At 43.6% G+C, this 23236-nt stretch overlaps 1 protein-coding gene across 2 annotated transcripts in view; it reads left to right on the forward strand.

The window, feature by feature from the left end:
* TYR (tyrosinase) overlaps nt 1–13333 on the forward strand; it is a 99675-nt gene extending 86342 nt beyond the window's left edge. For both annotated transcript variants that reach the window (XM_058186087.1, XM_058186086.1), the window contains one exon: nt 11667–13333. In XM_058186087.1, coding sequence (XP_058042070.1) covers nt 11667–11850 — 184 coding nt within the window. In that variant the 3' untranslated portion in view covers nt 11851–13333. The remainder of the gene's footprint in view (nt 1–11666) is intronic.
* Nucleotides 13334–23236: the final 9903 nt, after the last annotated feature.

Raw genomic sequence — 23236 nt, forward strand, 5'->3', positions numbered from 1 at the left:
CCCATTCCCACCCCACTCTAGGGCCAGCCAGAGGTGGTATTTGTCGGTTCTCCGAACTGCTCAAAATTTCCGCTACCGGTTCTCCAGAACCTGTCAGAACCTGCTGGATTTCACCCCTGCTTTGAACAGTTACTAAACATACCATTGTAAGTTGAGGACTACCTATGTATGTGTGCATTCTGTTTGCTTGCTCTGCTCTTCAAAGGTGATAAATACAAGCCAAGAGCTACCTCTAAGCCCGTTTTCCTCTCCCTGATGCAAAACTTTGTACAGTACATTTTAGCTTTGGCAGAAAAATGGATTCTACAGGCAGGCGACCACTTACCAAGGGTGACGGGGAATGTTTCAGTCCCAGTAATGTATAAATCTCTTTCCTCCCACCCTCTGTTGCCACCACATCCCACCCGACACCAGTAGGCATTCTGCCAGACTGATCCTCTGCGCAATGCTTTTTCAGGAAACCATTTAATCTTCTGTCTTGGGGGAATGGAGAGAGAGAGTCACATTATTTTTAGCAAATAGGTCAGGTACTAATCAATTCCTCTGGCATCAGCCATCTGAAGCCCACTCCTTCTGGTACAATTTGCTTGACAAAAAATAATATTTCTTTCTTTTTTCACGTACCTGTCTGGGAATCTGCCTCAGAATGGCTATCTCCCTGCCCCTGTAAATCAGTGCCCCACTCCTATGTTTTCTAAGAATTTCATCTCTCGTCTCTCTTCTCACAAATTTGACATGAACCTCTCTGGGAACTGCATGCGTGCGTGCATATTGAATTAACTCTATAAACTCGATCCACATCCCAATTCATGAAATCAACACCTCTCCCAAGAAATTCTCCCAACAATTTAGTCACAACATCTCTCAAGTCTTCTTGGTCCACTTCTTCCAAATTTTGAAACCTAAGGAAATAAGACATTTTATCCATCTGTAGTCCAAGCACAGCATTGCCTGTCGTCTCCTCTCTTTTCTGCACTGCCGCATCTCACCCTCCAAACCTTCCACTTTCTGCTTGTTTTCTGCTGAAACTTGTTGAGTATCCTTTAAATCCTTTTGGATAGTCACAATTTCTGCTCTTATTTCATCAATTTCTTGTCCATATTAGATAACTTTTCCAAAATTCTCTCCATCTCTCCAGCAGTTGGTCTCTGACCTTTTGCCATTAAGGAAAAAAAATACAAAATCCTCAGGCAGGCACAGTATCCTTGTAATTTCCTCCGGATCCACCAGGGGCACTCACAGGAGCAACGAGTCCAGAGTACAGTTAGTCAACCAGGAAGCCGAAGGAAGTGATGTCATCAAAATTCTCATAGTGAAGGCGGAAGCTGGCGCCACCACTGTTCCCCAGAAGGAGGGGCCTCAAACCTTCCTCCTAAATTTCTCCATCACCTCTTCTCTCCAGAGCTCCACAAAACCGGTAATCTTCTTATTTTAAGTTCTCCTCTCTCCAGAATAACTCGTGCTCCTTCCAACCGCAGGGGAGAAAACCCCCGCACCGGAGCACTCCACCACATTTACCGATATTCCTTCCTTCTCCTCCTCAATTCTTCTCCGTGCCCTGTTCACCACCAGGCTGCTGCAGTTATAAATCCAATGCCCGGTGTCACTGCACAGCGCCCAGGCGACGACCAAAATAATGGCGCGCCTGTGGCCTCAAACCCGCCAAGCCTAGACGCGCCAGCATCGGTCCCCACAGTCCTGTATGTCGGCTGGGAGACCCCTGGCGAGCCGTCCGTGCGGCAGGTGTCCTTTGAACACCTGGCCCCTGAGGCCTCGGCGGCGGCGGATTCGCGAGGCAGGAGAAGCCTTCCAGGCGTCCGTTGCCGCTGGATACCGGAAGTCGCCTCTCTGAACGAGCGTCCTTGATTCCCAGGGGAAAGAATTTTATTTAGGCTACAACAGCCCAGCTATCTCTACACCTCCCTCCCTGGCCCCTTGCTCCAGGCTGTGTCAGAAGAGGAAACCTCCCTAGAGAAAAACTACAAAAAGAAAATGGCCACAGTTAGGCCAGCTTCAGAGATGACACATGAAAAACAGTCATAAGGCACTTTTCCGTGCTGTTGTAACTTTGAACCAGTGGGTGAAATTCATTTTTTTACTACCGATGCTATGGGTGTGGCTTGGTGGATGTGGTGTGGCTTGGTGGGCGTGGCTTGGTTGGCATGGCAGGGAGGAGGATACTGCAAAATCCCCATTCCCACCCCACTCCAGGGGAAGGATATTGCAAAATCCCCATTCCCACCCCACTCTAGGGCCAGCCAGAGGTGGTATTTGTCGGTTCTCCGAACTGCTCAAAATTTCCGCTACCGGTTCTCCAGAACCTGTCAGAACCTGCTGGATTTCACCCCTGCTTTGAACAGTTACTAAACATACCATTGTAAGTTGAGGACTACCTATGTATGTGTGCATTCTGTTTGCTTGCTCTGCTCTTCAAAGGTGATAAATACAAGCCAAGAGCTACCTCTAAGCCCGTTTTCCTCTCCCTGATGCAAAACTTTGTACAGTACATTTTAGCTTTGGCAGAAAAATGCATTCTACAGCCAGGGGAGCAGTTACCAAGGGTGACGGGGAATGTTTCAGTCCCAGTAATGTTTAAATCTCTTTTCCTCCCACCCTCTGTTGCCACCACATCCCACCCGACACCAGTAGGCATTCTGCCAGACTGATCCTCTGCGCAATGCTTTTTCAGGAAACCATTTAATCTTCTGTCTTGGGGGAATGGAGAGAGAGAGTCACATTATTTTTAGCAAATAGGTCAGGTACTAATCAATTCCGTATAGGGACTCTGCTACCCTTCACTTTAACCATCTTACTCTCCAGCTAAATGCAGTTTGTTTCTTTTCAAAACTAAAGTTTCCTTGAAGTAGAATATATTTTTTTTTTCCTGGCTGGCTAACAAGGCCTAGTTTCTCTTCATTCCGTCGGTGCCATTTCTTCCAACTTTACGTGTTAAATTAGTTGGAGAGCAAACTGTAAACCCACTGCTGCCTTATAAATGTTGTAAATGTTGTACCTTGATGAACGTATCTTTTCTTTTATGTACACTGAGAGCGTATGCACCAAGACAAATTCCTTGTGTGTCCAATCACACTTGGCCAATAAAATTCTATTCTATTCTATTCTATTCTATTCTATTCTATTCTATTCTATTCTATTCTATTCTATTCTATTCTATCCACTGCTGCCTTATTCTGGCTCCCAAACATGGTTTCTATAGGCTCCAGATCAGTGGTGGGTATCTACCGGTTCACCCCGGTTCAGGCAAACTGGTAGCTGTGGCAGCGGGAGGCTCCGCCCAACCACCTGGACATTATCATGGATGCTCTGAGCACACGCAGAAGGTTCTGCACATGTGCAGAAGCGCCGCACATGAGCAATGCACACACACGCTCACTACAAAGTTCCAAACTGGTAGGAAAGTAAGTAAAAACCACTACTGCTCCAGATTGCCAAGTTTAAATAATCAATCCAATATACTGTGGTTTGCCTAAATCTAGATGTTGGTCAGGATAAGAATGTGAGAAGATAGAAGGGAAGAAGAAGCTCAAACTTCATTTCAATAACTGTAGGAATAGGATGGGAAGAACCTGGGACTGGAATCAAGAGAGGAATTAGCCTAGAATCATTATGTTCCCACAAAGGGCCTAAGTCTAATCTCTCTTGAATTCTGTTAACTCTTATCTAGCACCTAGCGCTGACCGTTAGTTGACTAGCTACTTTGGGCACAAGCAATAAATCAGCTTAACTGGAACTTATTGTATGGGTTGTGGTTCTTCATGCCTGACAATAACACCAAACCAAGGTGCACATATGTGTATGTCACAGGTGAAATCCAGCCGGTTCTCACCGGTTCGTCCAAACCGTTAGTATACTGCTTAGGCAGTTTGGAGAACTGGTTAAAAATAAAGTGCAAGAGAGGTTCTCTCCCTCTCTCCCTCCCTCCCTCCCTTCAGTTAATAGCTCCACTTAACAATTGCAGCTGGAATGCAGCCGACACATGCTGAATCAAGTCAATAAACAACAGAAACTGACAGGATTAGGGCAGGCAAATCCATCAGTCACCCACCTAAGGATTCCTTTTGGGGTGTACTTCCCTCACTATTTTTGAAAGCCTCTAGTGATGGAGCACCCACAACTTCTGAAGGCAAGCTATTCCATTGATTGATCGGTCTCACTCTTAGGAAATTTCTCATTAGTTCTAGGTTGCTTCTCTCCTTGATTAGTTTCCATCCATTGCTTCTTGTTCTACTCTCAGGTGCTTTGGAGAATAGTTTGACTCCCTCCTCTTTGTGACAGCCCCTGAGATATTGGAACACTGCTAAGCAGTCTTTTCATGTGAATGCTCCAACACTGGAAGTTTTTAAGAAGATGTTGGATAATCATTTTTCTGAAGTGGCATAGGGTTTCCTGCCTAAGCAAAGGGTTGGACTAGAAGACCTCCAAGGTCCCTTCTAACTCTGTTATTCTATTCTAATTTGTATGACACGAACCTGCGAACCTCTGGGTAGAATTGTGTATACTCTTCACGAACAGCCAGCCAAAGTTTTCCCTTTCAAAAAATGCTGTTTCATCAACCAATACACCGAATTCTACAAAACAAGCTCCTTCTAAAGAGTTGTTTTGGGGATCCGCTCCAGTGGCTCTGAAAAACCTCTATTTAGTTCCGATGAAACAATGATGACGGTTAACCAATTGGCTTTAATTAGCATTGGCAGCCCACAGGAACTGTCCTCTGGAGATATATGTGTTTAAATACCAATAATGTGTCACTGGAAACAAAATTAAAACGTCAAATTAACAGGAGCGATTAGGAAAAAGAAGAAATTTTTAGCCCAAGGCAATTTGGGGGGAGGTCAAAATGGTTTAAAAAAGTAATTGAAAAGAGAAAGGTAGAGAAGAGGAAGGAAGAGATTTTTTCTCCCCTCGCTGCCCCTTTCCCCTCATCCTGCAGATAATACGCTGTAGCTTATTACAACTTTTATCTGCATTGACTTAATTATTCACAGAAACAGTCAATCTTTGGAAAAGTAATTATGATTTCCTTTCAAGACGATTGGAACAGGTACCTATCAGCAGGGGAGTTCAGATCAGGAATAGTCGCAGGGGACATGACGGAGGTGACTATAGTCAGATTTAGTGGGAAGTCTTTGATTGATAAATGACTTTTTATTGTAGGAATGGCAATCTTCGGATTCATGCAGTTTCCCAGACCCATATTTATTTATCTTTTTTTTTAAAAAAATAATCCACAGCAAAGGGAGTATTTCTGGCAGGTTTAGATTTTCTAACAGAATTATATTCTAAAGCAGGGGTGTCAAACTCAAGGCCCACGGGCCGCATCCGGCCCCTGGGGTGCTTAGATCTGGCCCATGGGGCAGGGGTGGTATTCACTTACCTTCGTTACTGGTTTGCAAATGCGAGCGCGTACACGCGCATGCACAGAGCGTCAAAAATGGGACGTGATTACATTCGGGTGGTGGGCGGAGTCTCCCGCTACCAGTTTGCCTGAACCGGATAGAACCGGATGAATATCACCACTGTCATGGGGCCACCCTGGAAACAGCAAATGACCAGCCACCGAAAACAGAGCATGGGAGGGCCGTGTGCGGCTATGATGACCTCCTGAAACCCTCTACCAGTGAAAATATATATAATAACAGAGTTGGAAGGGACCTTGGAGGTCTTCTAGTCCAACCCCCTGCCCAAGCAGGAAAACCCTACACCATTTCAGACAAATAGTTATCCAACATTTTCTTAAAAATTTCCAGTGTTGGAGCATTCACAACTTCTGCAGGCAAGTTGTTCCACTTATTAATTGTTCTAACTGTCAGGAAATTTCTCCTTAGTTCTAAGTTGCTTCTTTCCTTGATCAGTTTCCACCCATTGCTTCTTGTTCTACCCTCAGGTGCTTTGGAAAATAGTTTGACTCCCTCTTCTTTGTGGCAACCCCTGAGATATTGGAACACTGCTATCATGTCTCCCCTAGTCCTTCTTTTCATTAAACTAGACATACCCAGTTCCTGCAACCATTCTTCATATGTTTTAGTCTCCAGTCCCCTAATCATCTTTATTGCTTTTCTCTGCACTCTTTCTAGAGTCTCAGCATCTTTTTTACATTGTGGCGACCAAAACTGAATGCAATATTCCAAGAGTGGCCTTACCAAGGCATTATAAAGTGGTATGAACACTTCACGTGATCTTGATTCTATCCCTCTGTTTATGCAGCCCAGAACTGTGTTGGCTTTTTTAGCAGCTGCTGCACACTGCTGGCTCATATCTAAATGGTTGTCCACTAGGACTCCAAGATTGCTCTCATAATTACTACGATTGAGCAAGGTACCATGTATATGGTACCTGTGCATTTTTTTTTTTTGGCCTAAATGTAGAAAATGGCCCTCCTGAGGTCCTTTTTCGCTGGCAAAGCACTCAGGCTGCCACAGGCGCCCTCGACACAAATGACGTGACAAGTGAAGTGATGAGTGATGTCGAGCTAGCCATGCCCATCCTGGTCACGCCCATACTGCCGCCCCTCCCCTCCCCCAAGGTCAAATACAACCCTAATGACAACCCTGTGAATTGGTTGTCAACCATCCAAATGTTGGGGATGCTGTAATGGTCATAAATGTGAAAAATGTTCATACCTCACTTTTTGCAGTGCCCTTGCCACTTTGAACGGTCACTAAATGAACTGCTGTAAGCCGAGGACTACCTATACACGGTTTTTTATAGGTTTTTCCCCGTGTGTCTACACACACATTTTCGTTGGTGAACTTCAGTTGACAATTCTGAAAGGAGTAAGAATTATTTAGTCTGCATATCTGTGTTGATTCCAAGAGAACGAAATGAAAAATGTCTCTAATTTTCGATCAGAGGCAGTCGCGAAGTGAATCGTGTCCAATTTTTGGGCATTTTTTTTTGCCATGGTCATTAAGTGAATCACCATGGCCATAACGCGAACAGGGCTTTCCCCCATTGACTTTGGTGGTCAGAATCCCTTTGGGAAGAATATAAATGGCAATTAGATGATTCTGGAACACTTATTTATTTATTTTATTTATTTTATTTATTTATATTTCTAGACCGCCCTTCTCCCGAAGGACTCAGGGCGGTTTACAGCCATATAAAAAACAATATTAGAAACATTAAAATAATTTAAAATGAAATATTTAAATTTAGGCTAACTCCAATTAAAACCCATTTAAAATTCCCAATTAAAATTATCAGGCCAGTCCTGTGCGATGAAACAGCCATGTTTTCAGCTCGTGTCGAAAAGTTCGGAGATCAGGGAGTTGGCGAATACCAGGTGGTAATTCGTTCCAGAGGGTTAGAGCCCCCACAGAGAAGGTCCTCCCCCTGGGGGTCACCAGTCGACATTGTCTAGCCGACGGCACCCCAAGGAGGCCCACTCTGTGGGAGCGCACTGGTCGCTGGGAGGTCGTCGGTCCCGTAAATAACCAGGTCCCATGGCATGAAGCGCTTTAAAGGTGGTAACCAATACCTTGAATTGCACCCGGAAGATCACCGGAAGCCAGTGCAGCCTACGCAGGAGTGGTGTTATATGGGAGCCTTGACTTTCTCCCTCTATCACCCGCGCGGCTGCATTCTGGACCAGTTGAAGCCTCCGGGTGCACTTCAAGGGGAGCCCCATGTAGAGAACATTACAGTAGTCCAGAAGGGAGGTGTTGTGTCTTGTCCGCTCTCACCGCAGCCGGGGTCTGCTTATCTGCTCCCGAACACGGAGGAATGTATGCCTCCCGGCCCCAGTTCTGGCTCCATGCCCAGACAAGCTGCAGAGGAGGGGGCACCTCCCGGTCCCAGCCCTGGCTCCATGCCCAAGCAGGCTGCAGAGGAGGGAGCATCCCCCGGCCCCAGCCCTGGCTCCATGCCCAGGCAAACGGAGCAGCTAGACCCCGCCCCCTCCTCCACAGCATGTGAGCCTGAGGAAAGTTTACTTCCAACAACAGCTGATTGGAGTGACCCTCGCATCAGAAGATTGGATAGGCGGAGGCAACAGAAGGAAGGGAGGGGCAGGCCTTAATGAGTGCTGAGTCATGGAGCCACACCCCATGGCCTATATAAAGGATCTGCTTTCTGGCAGTCTCTGAGTCAGGCAAAGTCGAACTTATCTTGCTGAAGTCACTTACTGGTCTCCTGCCTGCTCTGAGGACTTTGCTAGGACTTTGGGCAGAGCTGCAGAGGCAAGCCTGATTCGGATTTCCCTGACCCGGCCGTCAGCGGAGGAGTGGGACACGACAGGAGGTGACAAGGGCATGAGTGACCGTGCAACACTGCAACCACTGTACATGCCAAATTGCCAAGCAACTGGATTTCGATCATGTGACCCCAGGGACATGACAGTCGTAAGTGTGAAGAACAGCCATAAGTCACTTTTCTTGTAACTTCCAATGGTTGGCCATCACTCTGCTAAACAAATAATTCCCTCAACACTGTCAGACTATTTACTGAATCTGCACTACTATTAATCGTTTCATAGTTCCCATCACCAATCTCTTTCCACTTATGACTGTATGACTGTAACTTGTTGCTGGCAATCCTTATGATTTATATTGATATATTGACCATCAATTGTGTTGTAAATGTTGTACCTTGATGAACGTATCTTTTCTTTTATGTACACTGAGAGCATATGCACCAAGACAAACTCCTTGTGTGTCCAATCACACTTGGCTAATAAAATTCTATTCTATTCTATTCTATTCTATTGTGAAACAAACAGTCATGAGTCAAAGACTACCCATACATCAACTTCTGGTAGGAATTTCCTCAGTTTCACTTCAGAAATTATTGCTTTCTGAAAGCTGAGGATTTGAGCTCCTGAGACTTGATCAAGATGGATTGGCATTGATTCAAATCTTCCCCCAACTCTCTACCCCATTATATTTTATTATGCTTGACTGGCCATATGGCTAGCCTGAAATACTTACGTCAATCATCCTTTTTTAACGACGCCATAATCCCTTGCGGGGTGGAGTCTGGCCAACTGAATGGAGATGAATGTTTACTGGCCGGATGCCCTTCCTGTCGCCAATACAGAGTTTTTTTTCAATGTGCCCGGAGAAAATATATCTGCCTCTACCTAGGATCGAATTCACAGCCTCCTATTTGTAAGGCGAGATCTCCACCTCTAGGCCACTGCACCACTTTGAATTACTTGCATCAATACCAGAGGAATATTCATTTTATACTCTGCCTTTTAAAGCTACGCTCATTAATGGTAGCATCTAACTAACAACTGATGGATCTCAAAGAGTTAAGAAGGTCCTTGAAGAAATAGTACTTGAATGAAAGTTGACCAGAGAGAGCATCTGACAGACAGAGATGGTCCTGTCTTTCAATTGTCCCATACACAGGTAGTCCTCGACTTAAAACGGTTCATTTAGTGACCGTTCCAATGGCACTGGAAAAAGTGACTTACGACCGATTTTTCCACTCTTACGACCCTTGCAGCATCTCTATTTGTGATATGATCAAAATTCGTGACAGTTTATAAAGATTTGTTGTTGTTGTTAGTTGAAAAGTCGTGTTCGACCCATTGTGACGCCATGGACAATGTTCCTCCAGGCCTTCCTGTCCTCTACCATCCTCTGGAGTCCATTTAAGCTCCTGCCGACTGCTTCAGTGACTCCATCCAGCCACTTCGTTCTCTGCTGTCCCATTCTTCTTTTGCCCTCAATCTTTCCCAGCATTAGGCTCTTCTCCAGTGAGTCCTTCCTTCTCATTAGGTGGCCAAAATATTTGAGTTTCATCTTCAGGATCTGACCTTCTTAAGAGCAATCAGGGTTGATCTCCTCTAGGACTGACCGGTTTGATCGCCTTGCAGTCCAAGGGACTCGCAGGAGTTCTTCTCCAGCACCAGAGTTCAAAGCCTCAATTCTTTAGCGCTCAGCCTTTCTTATGGCTGATAATAATCTTATAAAGATTACTAGTTACAAATAGAAATGCACATTATTTCTATAGCAAGGAAGATAAAGCAGGGATGGGTAACTTGATTACTTTATTTAAAGAGGGAAATATGTTCTTATTTAGATATCACTTCTGCTTGAAGTGATTTGTGTTTGTGAAGAAAAAAAAAAGGAACGATGAACTTGGTTTTGTTGATAAGAAAGATTTGGTGTTATAGAAATGGCTAGTTATATGTTAATGTGTAAAAGCAAAAAGTTGAGGCTGGAGTGTGTTTATCATGCACTGAGCTAGGAAGAGTTCAAAGTCAATGTTCCCCTTTTCTTCCTTTTTTTCTTTCCCCTTATATTCCACACTCCTTTTTCCTGTCCCCTTTTCCGCCCTTAATTATTTCTTTTTTCTTTTCTTTTCTTTTCTTTTTTCTTGTCTTTTTTTTGGTATTTTATATTTTATATAATAAAATCAAAAATTAAAATTAAAGAAAAAGTGACTTATGACCGTTTTTCACTCCTATGACCATTGCAGCATCCTTATTTCTCACGTGATCAAAATTTGGAATCTTGGCAAATGGTTCATATTTAGGATATGGACAATGGGCAAAATTTATGATGGTTGCAGTGTCCTGGGGTCACGTATTCACACCAGGGGCAGGTTTCAAAACCTGTCGCTACTGGTTCGCGTGGGGGCGCGGGGGCGCTCGTGTGCATGCGATGCTTCTGTGTATGCACAGAAGCGTCTGGGTGGGTGGGCAGGGATTCCTGGTGCTGCTGCTACCAGTTCACCCGAACCAGGACAAACTGGTAGCAACCCACCACTGGTTCACATTTTTTGCGACCTCCTAACAAGCAAAGTCACTGGGGAAACCAGATTCACTTAACAGCCATGTTACTAACTTAACAACTGCAGTGATTCACTTAACAACTGTGGCAAGGGAGGTCAAAAAAAGGGGGCAAAACTCATTTAACAATTGTCTCACTCAGCAACGGAAATTTTGGGCTGAATTGTCATAAGTCCAGGACTACCGTATATAGAATGAAGGTTGCTCCGTTCATTACTAATACTTCCATGTTGGAAGTGCTTCCATGGTGAAAGGATTTGCTGGTGACATCACTGTAGCCAGGGGGACACCCAGTCTGGGCTCCTTTCATGTCCCCATTAAGTTGCCCACCAAAGTGGTACCCATTTATCTACTCACAGTTGCTCACATTCAAAATGCTGGGTCGACAGGAGCTGGAGCACATGACGGGAGCTCACCCCATCCCACAGTAGCAACAGGTCTTGAACACAAGCCTGTCAATCATCAGCCCAGCATTCTAACCTTGTGAGGCTCCTCCCCTCATTGTGCTAGAGCAGGGGTGTCCAAACTTGGTCCCTTTAAGACTTGTGGACTTCAACTCCCAGAGTCCCTCAGCCAGCAAAGCTGGCTGAGGAACTCTGGGAGTTGAAGTCCACAAGTCTTAAAGGGACCAAGTTTGGACACCCCTGTGCTAGAGGCATGGTGGCTTCATGGTGATATCAATTCACGTAGTTTTCTTGACCACGGTAAATAAATGTTTGGCCATTGATTATTTCTGGGATTTTTTAAAAAAAAAAAACTTTCCAGTCTAGTGTACAGTCCTGATAAGCTCATATTCTTATAGGCTCATATAGAACTCACCAGATTTCTGATCAGGTTCTGATTCCAGGCAAGGGCACTTCATGTGAAATAAAAGACATATTCTTTTTATCTTTTCTTTTTTTTACAGCCTCTCCTTTTCAGACTTTCCTCACCCCTTACTTGGAACAAGCTCGTCAGATCTGGCCATGGTTACTCGGAGCTGCTGTGATTGGTGCCATAATAGCAATGGCGATCAAAGGACTCATCACACTAGGGACTCGAAAGAAGAAAAGAAACTTGGAAGAGACCCAGCCTTTACTCATGGAGGATGAAAATTATCCACACCTTACATATCAGTCACACTTATAAATCCATCCTGGCACTAACACCTAAAGCTAACTTTGTGATGATGAAGAAAATCCATGCTGGCATGTCCCAAAAGTGCTCTTTTAAAAAAGGCAACTGGACTTTGTTTTTCCTTGAAGACTTTTCGCTTTTCATTTGAGAAGCTTCTTCAAAGCTGACTGAATGGTGGAGGATGGAAGGATTTATATCCCTTGCAGTCATCTGGTTGTTAGTACTCCCTCTGAGAACCCTTGATGCCGCTTGGAGGCTTATCTGGGTCATCTGAATTGTGCAAACGCATGTGGAACCTTCCTGGAGCTGCGGAAAGGACTGTGTTGCAAACAGGAGATAGAGCAGGGGTCTCCAACCTTGGCAACTTTAAGATTTGTGGACTTCAACACCCAGAATTCCTCAGCCAGTTTTGCTAGCTGAGGAATTCTGGGAGTTGAAGTCCACAAGTCTTAAAGTTGCCAAGGTTGGAGAGTCCTGCCCTATACCATTCCAAACAAATGGCTGTCCAGTGTCTTCTTGAAAGCCTCCAGTGAGAGGGACCAAAATACCTTATGCCACCAGACTTGAAATCCTGGGTTTAGAAAATTTAGAATTACGCCGCCTTCGACATGACCTGAGTTTAACTCATAGAATCATCTGTTACAATGTTCTTCCTGTCGAAGACTACTTCAGCTTCAATCGCAACAATACATGAGCACACAATATGTGAACCGCTCCAATCTTGATTGTAGAAAATATGAGTTCAGTAACAGAGTTGTTAATACTTGGAACACACTGCCTGACTCTGTGGTCTCTTCCCAAACTCCCCAAAGCTTTAACCAAAGACTATCTACTATTGACCTCACCCCATTCCTAAGAGGACTATAAGGGGCGTGCATAAGAGCACCAGCGCGCTTACTGTTGGAGACCCCTGAGATAGAGGGTGTCATATCCTGTTTAAACACAGTCAGAAGGAGACAACACCATTCAGTCAGAATTGAAGAAGCTTCCTGGATGAGAAGTGAAACATCTTCAAGGAAAAAACAAAGTCCAGTTGCCGTTTGAAAAAGCATCGTTGGGACCACCGTGACCTGGAGGACTGAGAATCCCCATAGGCATCTGTGACAACTATCCTTTGAGGATTTCCAAACTTATTGGGCAGTGTCCCTGTTTACACAACATTTTCCTACTTCATAGTCCTCCTCCTCTACAAAATAGCTGTCATTGTGTGTGATTCTTGCATCAAGCCTCACTGATGGATTTCAAAACAGGTCAAGAACTGTGAGAAACCCTTATAATCCCTACGGCGCTATGGATTGGATCTCCTTCCTGATGTCACTCCATGTTAAATGTTGAGAGAAGACCAGGCGATCCCACGTCTGCTGGATTCCCGTTGACCTTGACCTATAAATCCAAAAGTTATTTTAAGGTGCTAATTGAAATTAAAATCTCTGAAAACTGTCCAATAATCATCCCAAAGCTGACTTTCTGGTCTCCTTTGTATCTGCAACTGAGTTGGTTGAGTGATGAGGAAAGGATAATGGTTTTCTTTTTTAATGTATGCTTTGCGTTGTCTGAATGGTGCATATTATGTTGTATACTATTAAGGATAATCTGGGTTCACAATGAAAATTGTGGACTGTTGAGCAGAGTACCTTACGCATGAAAACGACTGAGACTGGTTGTATACAATTACAGTCACTTGCAGACAAACTGGGGTTTGATATTCCTTTACTTTTAGGGAAAAGGCAAAGTCATAGTCCAAAAACAATTCCAGGTCATACATATATAAAGCCAGTCAGTCAGTCTTCTTACCAACGTAGACTTGCAAAACAAACAAGGTCTTCTTTCAGTTCGGCAAAAAACAGTTCAATTCACAACAGTCAGTATCTTGAGGAATCAGTAACTAGCCATGATCAAGCAACGATCATAAAGCTCAAATATACAATTGCAGCATGTCATTAGGTTACAATGCTGTAGCGTCCCTGTAGATTCCCCACAAGCCATAATTTAGTAGTCCTTTTTATACATTGGCTACAGAGCTCAACCAATCAGGATGCTTGCATGATGCAGCACAGCCTTAAAGCAATATCATACCATTCTACAAACATACTTAGTTAGTTTATGTATTGCCTGGCCAACCAGTTAGGCAAATAACAATTTCCTGACATATACTATGGCTTATGGTTGGTTGACAGAACATGAGCTACATATTCTTCTTGTTCCAAAAGGCTTCTTGTTTTTTTTTTTCTATGAAAACATTTCATTTCTCATTCAAGAAGCGTCTTCTCCTTTTTAAAGTTTTTTAATTTTTTTTTTTTACAAACATATGCAGTGGAGTACCCCAAGGCTCTGTTTTAGGCCCAGTACTCTTCAACATCTTCATCAATGACTTGGACAAGGGGATAGATGGAGAACTCATCAAATTTGCAGATGACACCAAGCTGGCAGGAATAGCCAACACTCCAGAAGATAGGCTCAAGTTACAGAAAGATCTTGACAGACTTGAACATTGGGCACTATCTTACGAAATGAAATTCAACAGTGAAAAAAGTAAGGTTCTACATTTAGGCCAAAAAAACAAAATGCACAGGTACTGGATATGTGGAACCTTGCTCAATAGTAGTACCTGTGAGAGGGATCTTGGAGTCCTAGTGGATAACCATTTAGATATGAGCCAACAGTGTCCAATAGCTGCTAAAAAAGCCAACACAGTTCTGGGCTGCATAAACAGAGGGATAGAATCAAGATCACATGAAGAGTTAGTGCCACTTTATAATGCCTTGGTAAGGCCACACTTGGAATACTGCATTCAGTTTTGGTTGCCGCGATGTAAAAAAGATGTTGAGACTAGAAAGAGTGCAGAGAAGAGCAACAAAGATGATTAGGGGACTGGAGACTAAAACATATGAAGAACTGTTGCAGGAACTGGGTATGTCTAGTTTAATAAAAAGAAGGACTAGGGGAGACATGATAGCAGTGTTCCAATATCTCAGAGGTTGCCACAAAGAAGAGGGAGTCGGGCTGTTCTCCAAAGCACCTGAGGGTAGAACAAGAAGCAATGGGTGGAAACTGATCAAGGAAAGAAGCAACTTAGAACTAAGGAGAAATTTTCTGACAGTTAGAACAATTAATAAGTGGAACGACTTGCCTGCAGAAGTTGTGAATGCTCCAACACTGGAAATTTTTTAGAAAATGTTGGATAACCATCTGTCTGAGATGGTGTAGGGTTTTCCTGCCTGGGCAGGGGGTTGGACTAGAAGGCCTCCAAGGTCCCTTCTAACTCTGTTGTTGTTGTTGTTGTTGTTATTATTATTATATCGAAGTGTGAACGATGTGGCGCCTGGGTGTCATATATTCTAATCAGGGGTGGGTTTTACTTACCTTTACTACCGGTTCACAATGGGGCCAAGTGCACACATGCGCAGAAACTTCCTGTTGACTTCAGGGTCAGTGGGCGGAGCCTCTCTTCGGTTTTACTACCGGTTCTTGTGAACCAGTCCGAACTGGGGTAACCTACCAGTGATTCTAATACAAATAAAACTAATAGCATTAGTCATAGTTATTACTTTCAATCCAACTTATATATTTATATAAAGTTGCAATCTTTCCTTATTCAATTAGTCCATATTTTCTCTTATTATTATTTTTATTTTGTTATATCAAATTGTATACACTAATATTCCCCTTTTCTCTTATTTCTCTCTCTTATTCTAACTTTTAATCATATCATCCTTTGTTGAAAAACATTTTCTTTCTATCCTACCTAACTTCTAATCATGTAACCTGCCTACAAAAGAAAAAGAAAGGAAAGAAAGAGGAAAAGGAAGGCAAATCAAAACAGCACCAAAAACGAAAAATCATCTATCCATCATCTCTTGCCCGCTTCAATACTTTAATTGCTATGCTTTTGTTCTTCTGAAACGGAAGAAGCTTCTTGGATGAGAAGCGAAACATTTTCAAAGAAAAACAAACAAGAAAGTCCAGTTGCCTTTTGGGGAAAAAAACAACAACCACCTTTGAGACAACCATGACTTGGATGCTGGAGAATCTCCAAGTTCCTCTTCCTATGCCATAATAGCTGGGGAAATGAACCATCGAGTGATGATGAGAATATTCACATGTATTATGCAGTTTTGAAGTCATAACAATGATTAATCGGCAATTGGGGTTTGGGGTTGGAACATAGGAATTGAACAGAGACATTCTGACTCACCTTTTTTTTTTTGAACCCCCTCAAATTTTTTAGAGAGGGGAAAAATTAGGTAAAATTATAAAGAGTTGGGATGGATTCAGGATTCATTAGATATGAGGAGCCAGGTAGTCTCGTCAAACAAATGCCTTATATCACTTTAATACAGTAGTGGGATTCAAATCCCGCTGCTACCGGTTCACTCTCGTGAAGCGCGCAGAAGCTTCTAAACATCCGCAGATATCCAGGTGGGTGGGCAGAGCCTCCTGCTACTGCTGCTACCAGTTCGCCTGATCCAGGGCGGACCGGTAGCAACACATCACTGCTTTCATACACCCACTTTGTCATATTACATAGCAATCGCCTTTTATGCTGTGGTGGCGCAGTGCTTAGAGTGCGGTACTGCAGGCTACTTCTACTGACTGCCGGCTGCCTGCAATTTGGCAGTTCAAATCTCACCAGGCTCAAGGTTGACTCAGCCTTCCATCCATCCGAGTAAATGAGGTAAAATGAGGTAAAATGAGGGCCCAGATTATTGGGGGGCAATATGCTGATGAGCAAAATTCACTTAACAACATTGTCTTGCTTAGCAACGATCCCATGTTTGGCCCATTGCTAAGGACCACTTATTTTCTTTTATAGAAATAAGGTTGCATAAATGGTTCTGTAAAATTTCCAAGTATTCTTAAAAGCAAAACTCTAGCTGTTTCCTACTTCATATTCCAGCAGTGTTCCAAAATTGCAGTTTCTTGCAAAGCCACAAAAGCTTTCCTGCTCATAACAACTTGGGGGAAAAAATATAGGTTGCTTTATTTAAAGTTTCTGTTCATGACAATATATTTTCATAACACCCAATACATTTCCATAAACAGTTTTCTGTCAAATGCACTCCTGGCAACTGTGGTAATTATTATGAATTGAAGCTGGCTTTGAGGCGTTTTTTAAAACTGGAAAGACGGACTGAATGGCACACACTCAAAATTTCTTTGACTTTTCAGACAGGGATAATAGAAGATCTTCAATGGTTCTGTTCGCTACTTCAATCATTCAGTAGAAAATGGCAGCAGGTAGAAGAAGGATTTGGCGACACACAACTGCAATGGGATCTCCTACTGCATGCCTCAATTATAGCAATAGCAAAAGCAGCTTAGATTTATATACCGCTTCACAGTGGTTTACAGCCCTCTCTAAGCAGTTTACAGAGTCAGCCTATTGCCCCCCACAATCTGGGTCCTCATTTTACTGACCTCGGAAGGATGCAAGGCTGAGTCAACCTTGAGCTTGTCAGGATCGAACTCTAGGCTGTGGGCAGATTTAGCCTGCAATACTGCCTTCTAACCACTGGGAAGGGAAGGGAGGAAGGAAGGAAGGAAGGAAGGAAGGAAGGAAGGAAGGAAGGAAGGAAGGAAGGAAGGAAGGAAGGAAGGAAGGAAGGTAGTTATAACACTTAGACTTATATACCACTTTACAGTGCTTTACAGCCATATCTAAGCAGTTTACAGAGTCAGCCTATTGCCCCCTACAATCTGGGTCCTCATTTTACCCACCTCGGAAGGATGGAAGGCTGAGTCAACCTTGAGCTGGTCAGAATTGAACTGCAGGCAGTCAGCAGAATCAGCCTGGAATAAATATTTCATTCTAACTACTGGCTTTGCCACCAGGGCTCCTTCTGTCCAAATATTGTGCCTTAACTTCTTTAAAGTATGAAATATTTGACAGCTCCCCAATGAGTCAAGGACTTTTAATGCTTTGAATACAGATAGAGAGATAGCAATAGCACTTAGACTTACATACCGCTTCACAGTGCTTTACAGCCCTCTCTAAGCAGTTTACAGAGTCAGCATATTTCCCCCAACAATCTGGGTCCTTGTTTTACAGACTTCAGAAGGATGGAAGGATGAGTCAACCTTGAGCTTGTTGGGATTGAACTGCAGGCTGTGGGCAGAATTCAGCCTGCAATACTACATTCTAACCACTGCACCCTCAGGGCTTTTATTATAGTAGGTAAGAATGAAACGTAGTTTGAAGCTGGGGAAAAACAGGCTTGAGAGATATTAAATTTGGGACCCGGTTCTATTAAAAGAGAAGGAAAGATTTCAACCTAGAGACAACACAAACATTCCACCAAGTTCACTTTGCAAACTTTTCATTTTCTCCTTCTGCCAATAGAGAGAAAATACCAATAGAAGACACTATTTAAAGCTCAGGTTGAACTGAAAAGTCCTTCATGCTCTCCGAGCTTGGTTGTTCTTCTGGCAAAGGTTTCGTTACCCGACTAGGTAACATCATCGTAAGAGCCGTAGTGGCATAGTGGTTAAAATGCAGTACTGCAGGCTACTTCTGCTGCCTGCTGGCTGCCTGCAATTTGGCAGTTCGAATCTCACCAGGTTCAAGGTTGACTCAGCCTTCCATCCTTCCGAGGTGGGTAAAATGAGGAGCCAGATTGTTGGGGGCAATAGGCTGACTCTGTAAACCGCTTAGAGAGGGCTGTAAATCACTGTGAAGCGGTATAGAAGTCTAAGTGCTATTGCTATTGCTATCATGATGATACATTGATGTTTCCAAGTTGGATAAGGAAATGTCTACAAGAAAACAACCAAATCCAGAGAGCAGCAAGGACCCAAAGGAGAAATCACCTCTAAATAACCTCCAGCCTCTTCCAGTTGCCATCCCAACGAAGAGGCTAAATATTTCACCTTGAAAAGATAAAGATTTCCTTGTCAAGTGATGTCCCGACTCTAAGGTCCAGTGCTGATCTCCATTTCTTGGCCAAGGGAGCTAGAATTGTCCAAAGACAATTTCTTTAGTTCTGTGGCCAGCATAACTATATGACAAAGGTGCACGGAACACTGTTAACTTCCCGTCAAAGTGATACCTATTTACCTACTTGCATTTGCATGCTTTCAAACTGCTAGGTGGACAAGGATGTGGAGCAAGGAATGGGAGCTCACCGCATTGCGAAGTGCTCAGGTCTCGAACTGGTTCGAGACCCGAGCACTTCGCAATGTGGTGAAAGCTGACAACCCTGGTTCAAGACCTGAGCACTTCGCAATGGGGTGAGCTCCCATTCCTGTCAGTTTTCCAGCTGACAAGTTCAGCTTCTTCTTTAAATATTGCTACCTCACCAAGATGAGATCTGGTATCTCCCAAGGCTGAAGAAATATCACAATGGAAATGTAGTTGCTCAAATGCAGTTGCTACATCCCACACGAAAGCTGAAGTAGAAGACTTTGTCAAGAATAACATGCTGAAAACTGCATGCCAGTCTGGAGATGCTTGGATAACCCCCACCCTACCTTAGTTATCCCTTCCTCAAGTTCATGTAAACTCTCCTCCAGTTCTCTTATTCTCTTATTCTTATCAGCAAGATGTTGGGACTGAGTCACGGTGGCGCAGTGGTTAGAACGCAGTACTGCAGGCTACTTCTGCTGACTGCCGGCTGCCTGCAATTTGGCAGTTTGAATTTCACCAGGCTCAAGGTTGACTCAGCCTTTCATCCTTCCAAGGTGGGTAAAATAAGGACCCAGATTGTTGGGGGAAATAGGCTGACTCTGTAAACCGCTTAGAGAGGGGTGTAAAGGACTGTGAAGTGGTATATAAGTCTAAGTGCTATTGCTATTAGTACAGGGAAGTCTAAGCTAAAACTGGCATTAGGGCCACAGGCTGTCCATCTGCAATTAATCCTTGGCTTACAACAGTATGATGGTTGAAGTCACACAGGCACTGAAATAACTGACTTATGACCATTTTTCACACTTAACAACCATTGTACCATCCCCATGGTCATGTCGTCAAAACTCGGATGCTGGGCAAATGACTAGTACAGTATTTATGACGGTTGCAGTGTCCCGGGGGGTCATGAGATCCTCCTTTCGTGACCATCTGACAAGCAAAGTCAATGGGGGAGGCAGTTTCACTTTACAACCATGTTACTAGGTCAACAGCTGCAGTGATTCCCTTAGCGACTGTAATAAGAAAGGTCGCAAAAGGGGGCAAAGCTCATTTAACAACAAAAATGTTGGGCTCAATTGCGGTCGTAAATAGAGGACTAGCTGTATCAGGCAGGGCGCGGTATGGATTTTAATGACCCATGTTCAAAAATTCTCCGATTTCATCTTCCAGGGATGTTCTTTTTTCCAACAATTTGGGGGTGGTCCCAAGTTCTGTTCAATACTGAAACCCTACAATTACCGCAAGATTTAATGTGTGCTTTGGAGAAAAATCTGTGCTTGCAAAAAATAAAGCCTCATTGTTACAGTACTTGTAATGTACTAAGTGCTTTGTTGTGTACTGCTACTCAACAATACCGTATCCGAGGGTTGCTCCCATTTTACACAAGTCAATTAGGGCCTGCAAAAATTGCACGCCAAGACAGAGGATGCCAAAGTAGCCATTAGCGGTCAAGCCTATTATCCAGATGGAGGGAAAAAAATGAAATTTGTAACAACTGAAATTGATTTTCAAAACCTTTTCAGATGTTTTTTTTTTTTTTTTTAAAGAGAAACTTCCTTCCTTTTAGCTAAGTTATGGCAGCTCACAAAGCAATTTCACAGTCAGGCTAATTAAACACAGTTCCATAATATGACCCAACATGTCACAGCAGGTTAAAACGTATGAAAAATAAATAAATAAGGCAAAGAAGAATTGCATGCCGTTAAAGAAAAGTGCAAATCAAATACTTTCTTTGCCGTTTGATAAGAAGTGGGGACTTTCCAGTTGAGAAAACTCCAACAGTTTGCAAGCACTACTAGATCAATATAGGCAACATGGACATCAAAGGAAATAAAAGCCCCTCAAATATTGGGACATAATGCTATCATGTCACCCTTAATCCATCTAGGGCAGGGGTCTCCAACCTTGGCAACCTCAGCAAAGCTGGCTGAGGAATTCTGGGAGTTGAAGTCCACAAGTCTTAAAGTTGCCAAGGTTGGAGACCCCTGATCTAGGGGGGAAAAGGACTGGGGGACATGACAGCAGTGTTCCAATATTTGAGGGGTTGCCACAAAGAAGAGAGGGTCAACTTAAGTTTCCAAAGCATGAGAAGGCAAGACAAGGAAAAAATGGATCGAAACTAACCAAGGAGAGAAGCAACCTACAATGAAGGAGAAACTTCTTAACAGTGAGAACAATTAACGAACGGGACTGCTTGCCTTCAGAAGCTGTGAGTGCTTTATCACTGGAGGTTTTTAAGAAGAGGCTGGACAGCCACTTCTCTGAAATAATATAGGGTCTCTTTCTTGAGCAAGGAGTTGGACTAGAAGACCTCCAACTTCCCAGGTCCCTTCCAGCTCTGTTCTGATTGATTGAAACTATTCTCGAAAACACCAGAAGGCAGGATAAGAAACAATCGATGGAAAATAACCAAAGAAAGAAGCAACCTAGAACTAAGGAGAAATTTCCTGACAGTGGGAACAATCAACCAATGCAACAGCTCAGTGGTGGGTTTCCAATATTCTTACTAGTGGTTCGCCCCACATGTGTACCTTCTGCACATGTACTTTGCTCGCTCACGTGCCTTCCATGCATGTGCCTGGCCTTGAAAACATGCCTAAATAGGATGTCATAGAGCTGGGGTGGGTGGACAGGCCCACCCGTGATCTCTGCTACCGGTTCGCCCAAACCGGTATGAACCGACTGAATACCACCTCTGGAACAGCTTGCCTTCAGAGGTTGTGGTGCCCCATTGCTGGAGGCTTTTAAGAAGAAGTTGGAAAACCACTTGTCTGGAATGGTATAGGGCAGGGATCTGCAAACTTGGCTCTGTTAAGACTTGTGGACTTCAACTCAACTCTGGGAGTTGAAGTCCACAAGTCTTAAAAGAGCCAAGTTTGCAGACCCCAGTATAGGGCAGTGATGGCTAACCTTTTCCAGACCAAGTGCCCAAAGTGTGCATTCATGCATGCAAATGCCTATGCATGTGCTTGAACCCCCAAAATGCAATGTGCATGCCCCCCGCACATGTGCCCTGCCCCCTGTGCATTTGCACGAGGGGGCCCCCAGACGCCCCCCACCACCCTGTGCAGAGCCCCGAAGACCAGCTTGCCGGTGGGAGTCGCACACGCATGCACAGCAGAGTTGAACTGGGGCAACAGCTCGCGTGCCATCCAAGAGGGCGCTGTGTGCCACCTCTGGCATCTGTGCCATAGGTTCGCCATCATGGGTACAGGGTCTCTTGCTTGAGCAAGGGGTTGGACTAGAAGACCTCCAAGGTCCCTTCCAGCTCTATTATGCATGTATATTTATTTATTTATTTATTTATTTTATTAGATTTATAAACCGCCCTTCTCCCGAAGGACTCAGGGCGGTGTATAGGTATATGTATGACAAAGTTAGGCTCCTCTGGCCTTGTACCAGAGAGATAGCTTTTTCTACCAGTTTACTCAATGGAAATCTAATTATATAGCTAAATGTCTGAATTCCTTTTCTGAACTGACAACATCCTAGAAGATGAAAAGGGTTCGTTCCACAGCGGAATCTCTGCCAAATCTCTGCTTCCTGATAAACTACAAAATTGGCCACAGGCATCATCCGAGAGCATTTCCAAGCTCCCTCGCCAAGATTTTGCTCCAAACGTAGCAGGGAAATAAATCCCTTCTACGATATGGTTCCAAAGGCACGGTTGAAAGTATTCAATTGGCAGACAAAATCTGAGTCGGGACATCCTTAATGAATCCTTTCGCTGATATCTGAACTTTAAAAAATAAATTTCAGTCCAATCAGCTCAACTCCTGGCAACTACCTGTGAAAGTCCATGTTATTTTTCTCAATAACAAGCCAGGGGTACTTTGCTGTTGATTTTGTCTGAGTGTTTGTCCCCCCCCCACTCCCCAAATTCCCAGTGTAGCCTATAGCAGAGTCGGTGAACCTATAGCATTTTTATTTATTTATTTATTTATTTATTTTGTCACAACAATATATGTAGGTATCATACAAAAAGATTATATAGCATATAAACACATATATGAGTAAATATTAGGAGGTATAAGCATATATATAGGAAGAAGAAAAGAAAAACAATAGGACAGGAACGGTAGGCACGTTTGTGCGCTTATGCACGCCCCTTATGGTCCTCTTAGGAATGGGGTGAGGTCAATAGTAGAAAGTTTTTGGATAAAATTTTTAGGATTATGGGAAGAGACCACAGAGTCAGGTAAAGTATTCCAAGCACTGATGATTCTGTTACAGAAGTC

Source organism: Ahaetulla prasina, chromosome 5, assembly GCF_028640845.1.
Source record: "Ahaetulla prasina isolate Xishuangbanna chromosome 5, ASM2864084v1, whole genome shotgun sequence".
Classification (NCBI taxonomy): domain Eukaryota; kingdom Metazoa; phylum Chordata; class Lepidosauria; order Squamata; family Colubridae; genus Ahaetulla; species Ahaetulla prasina.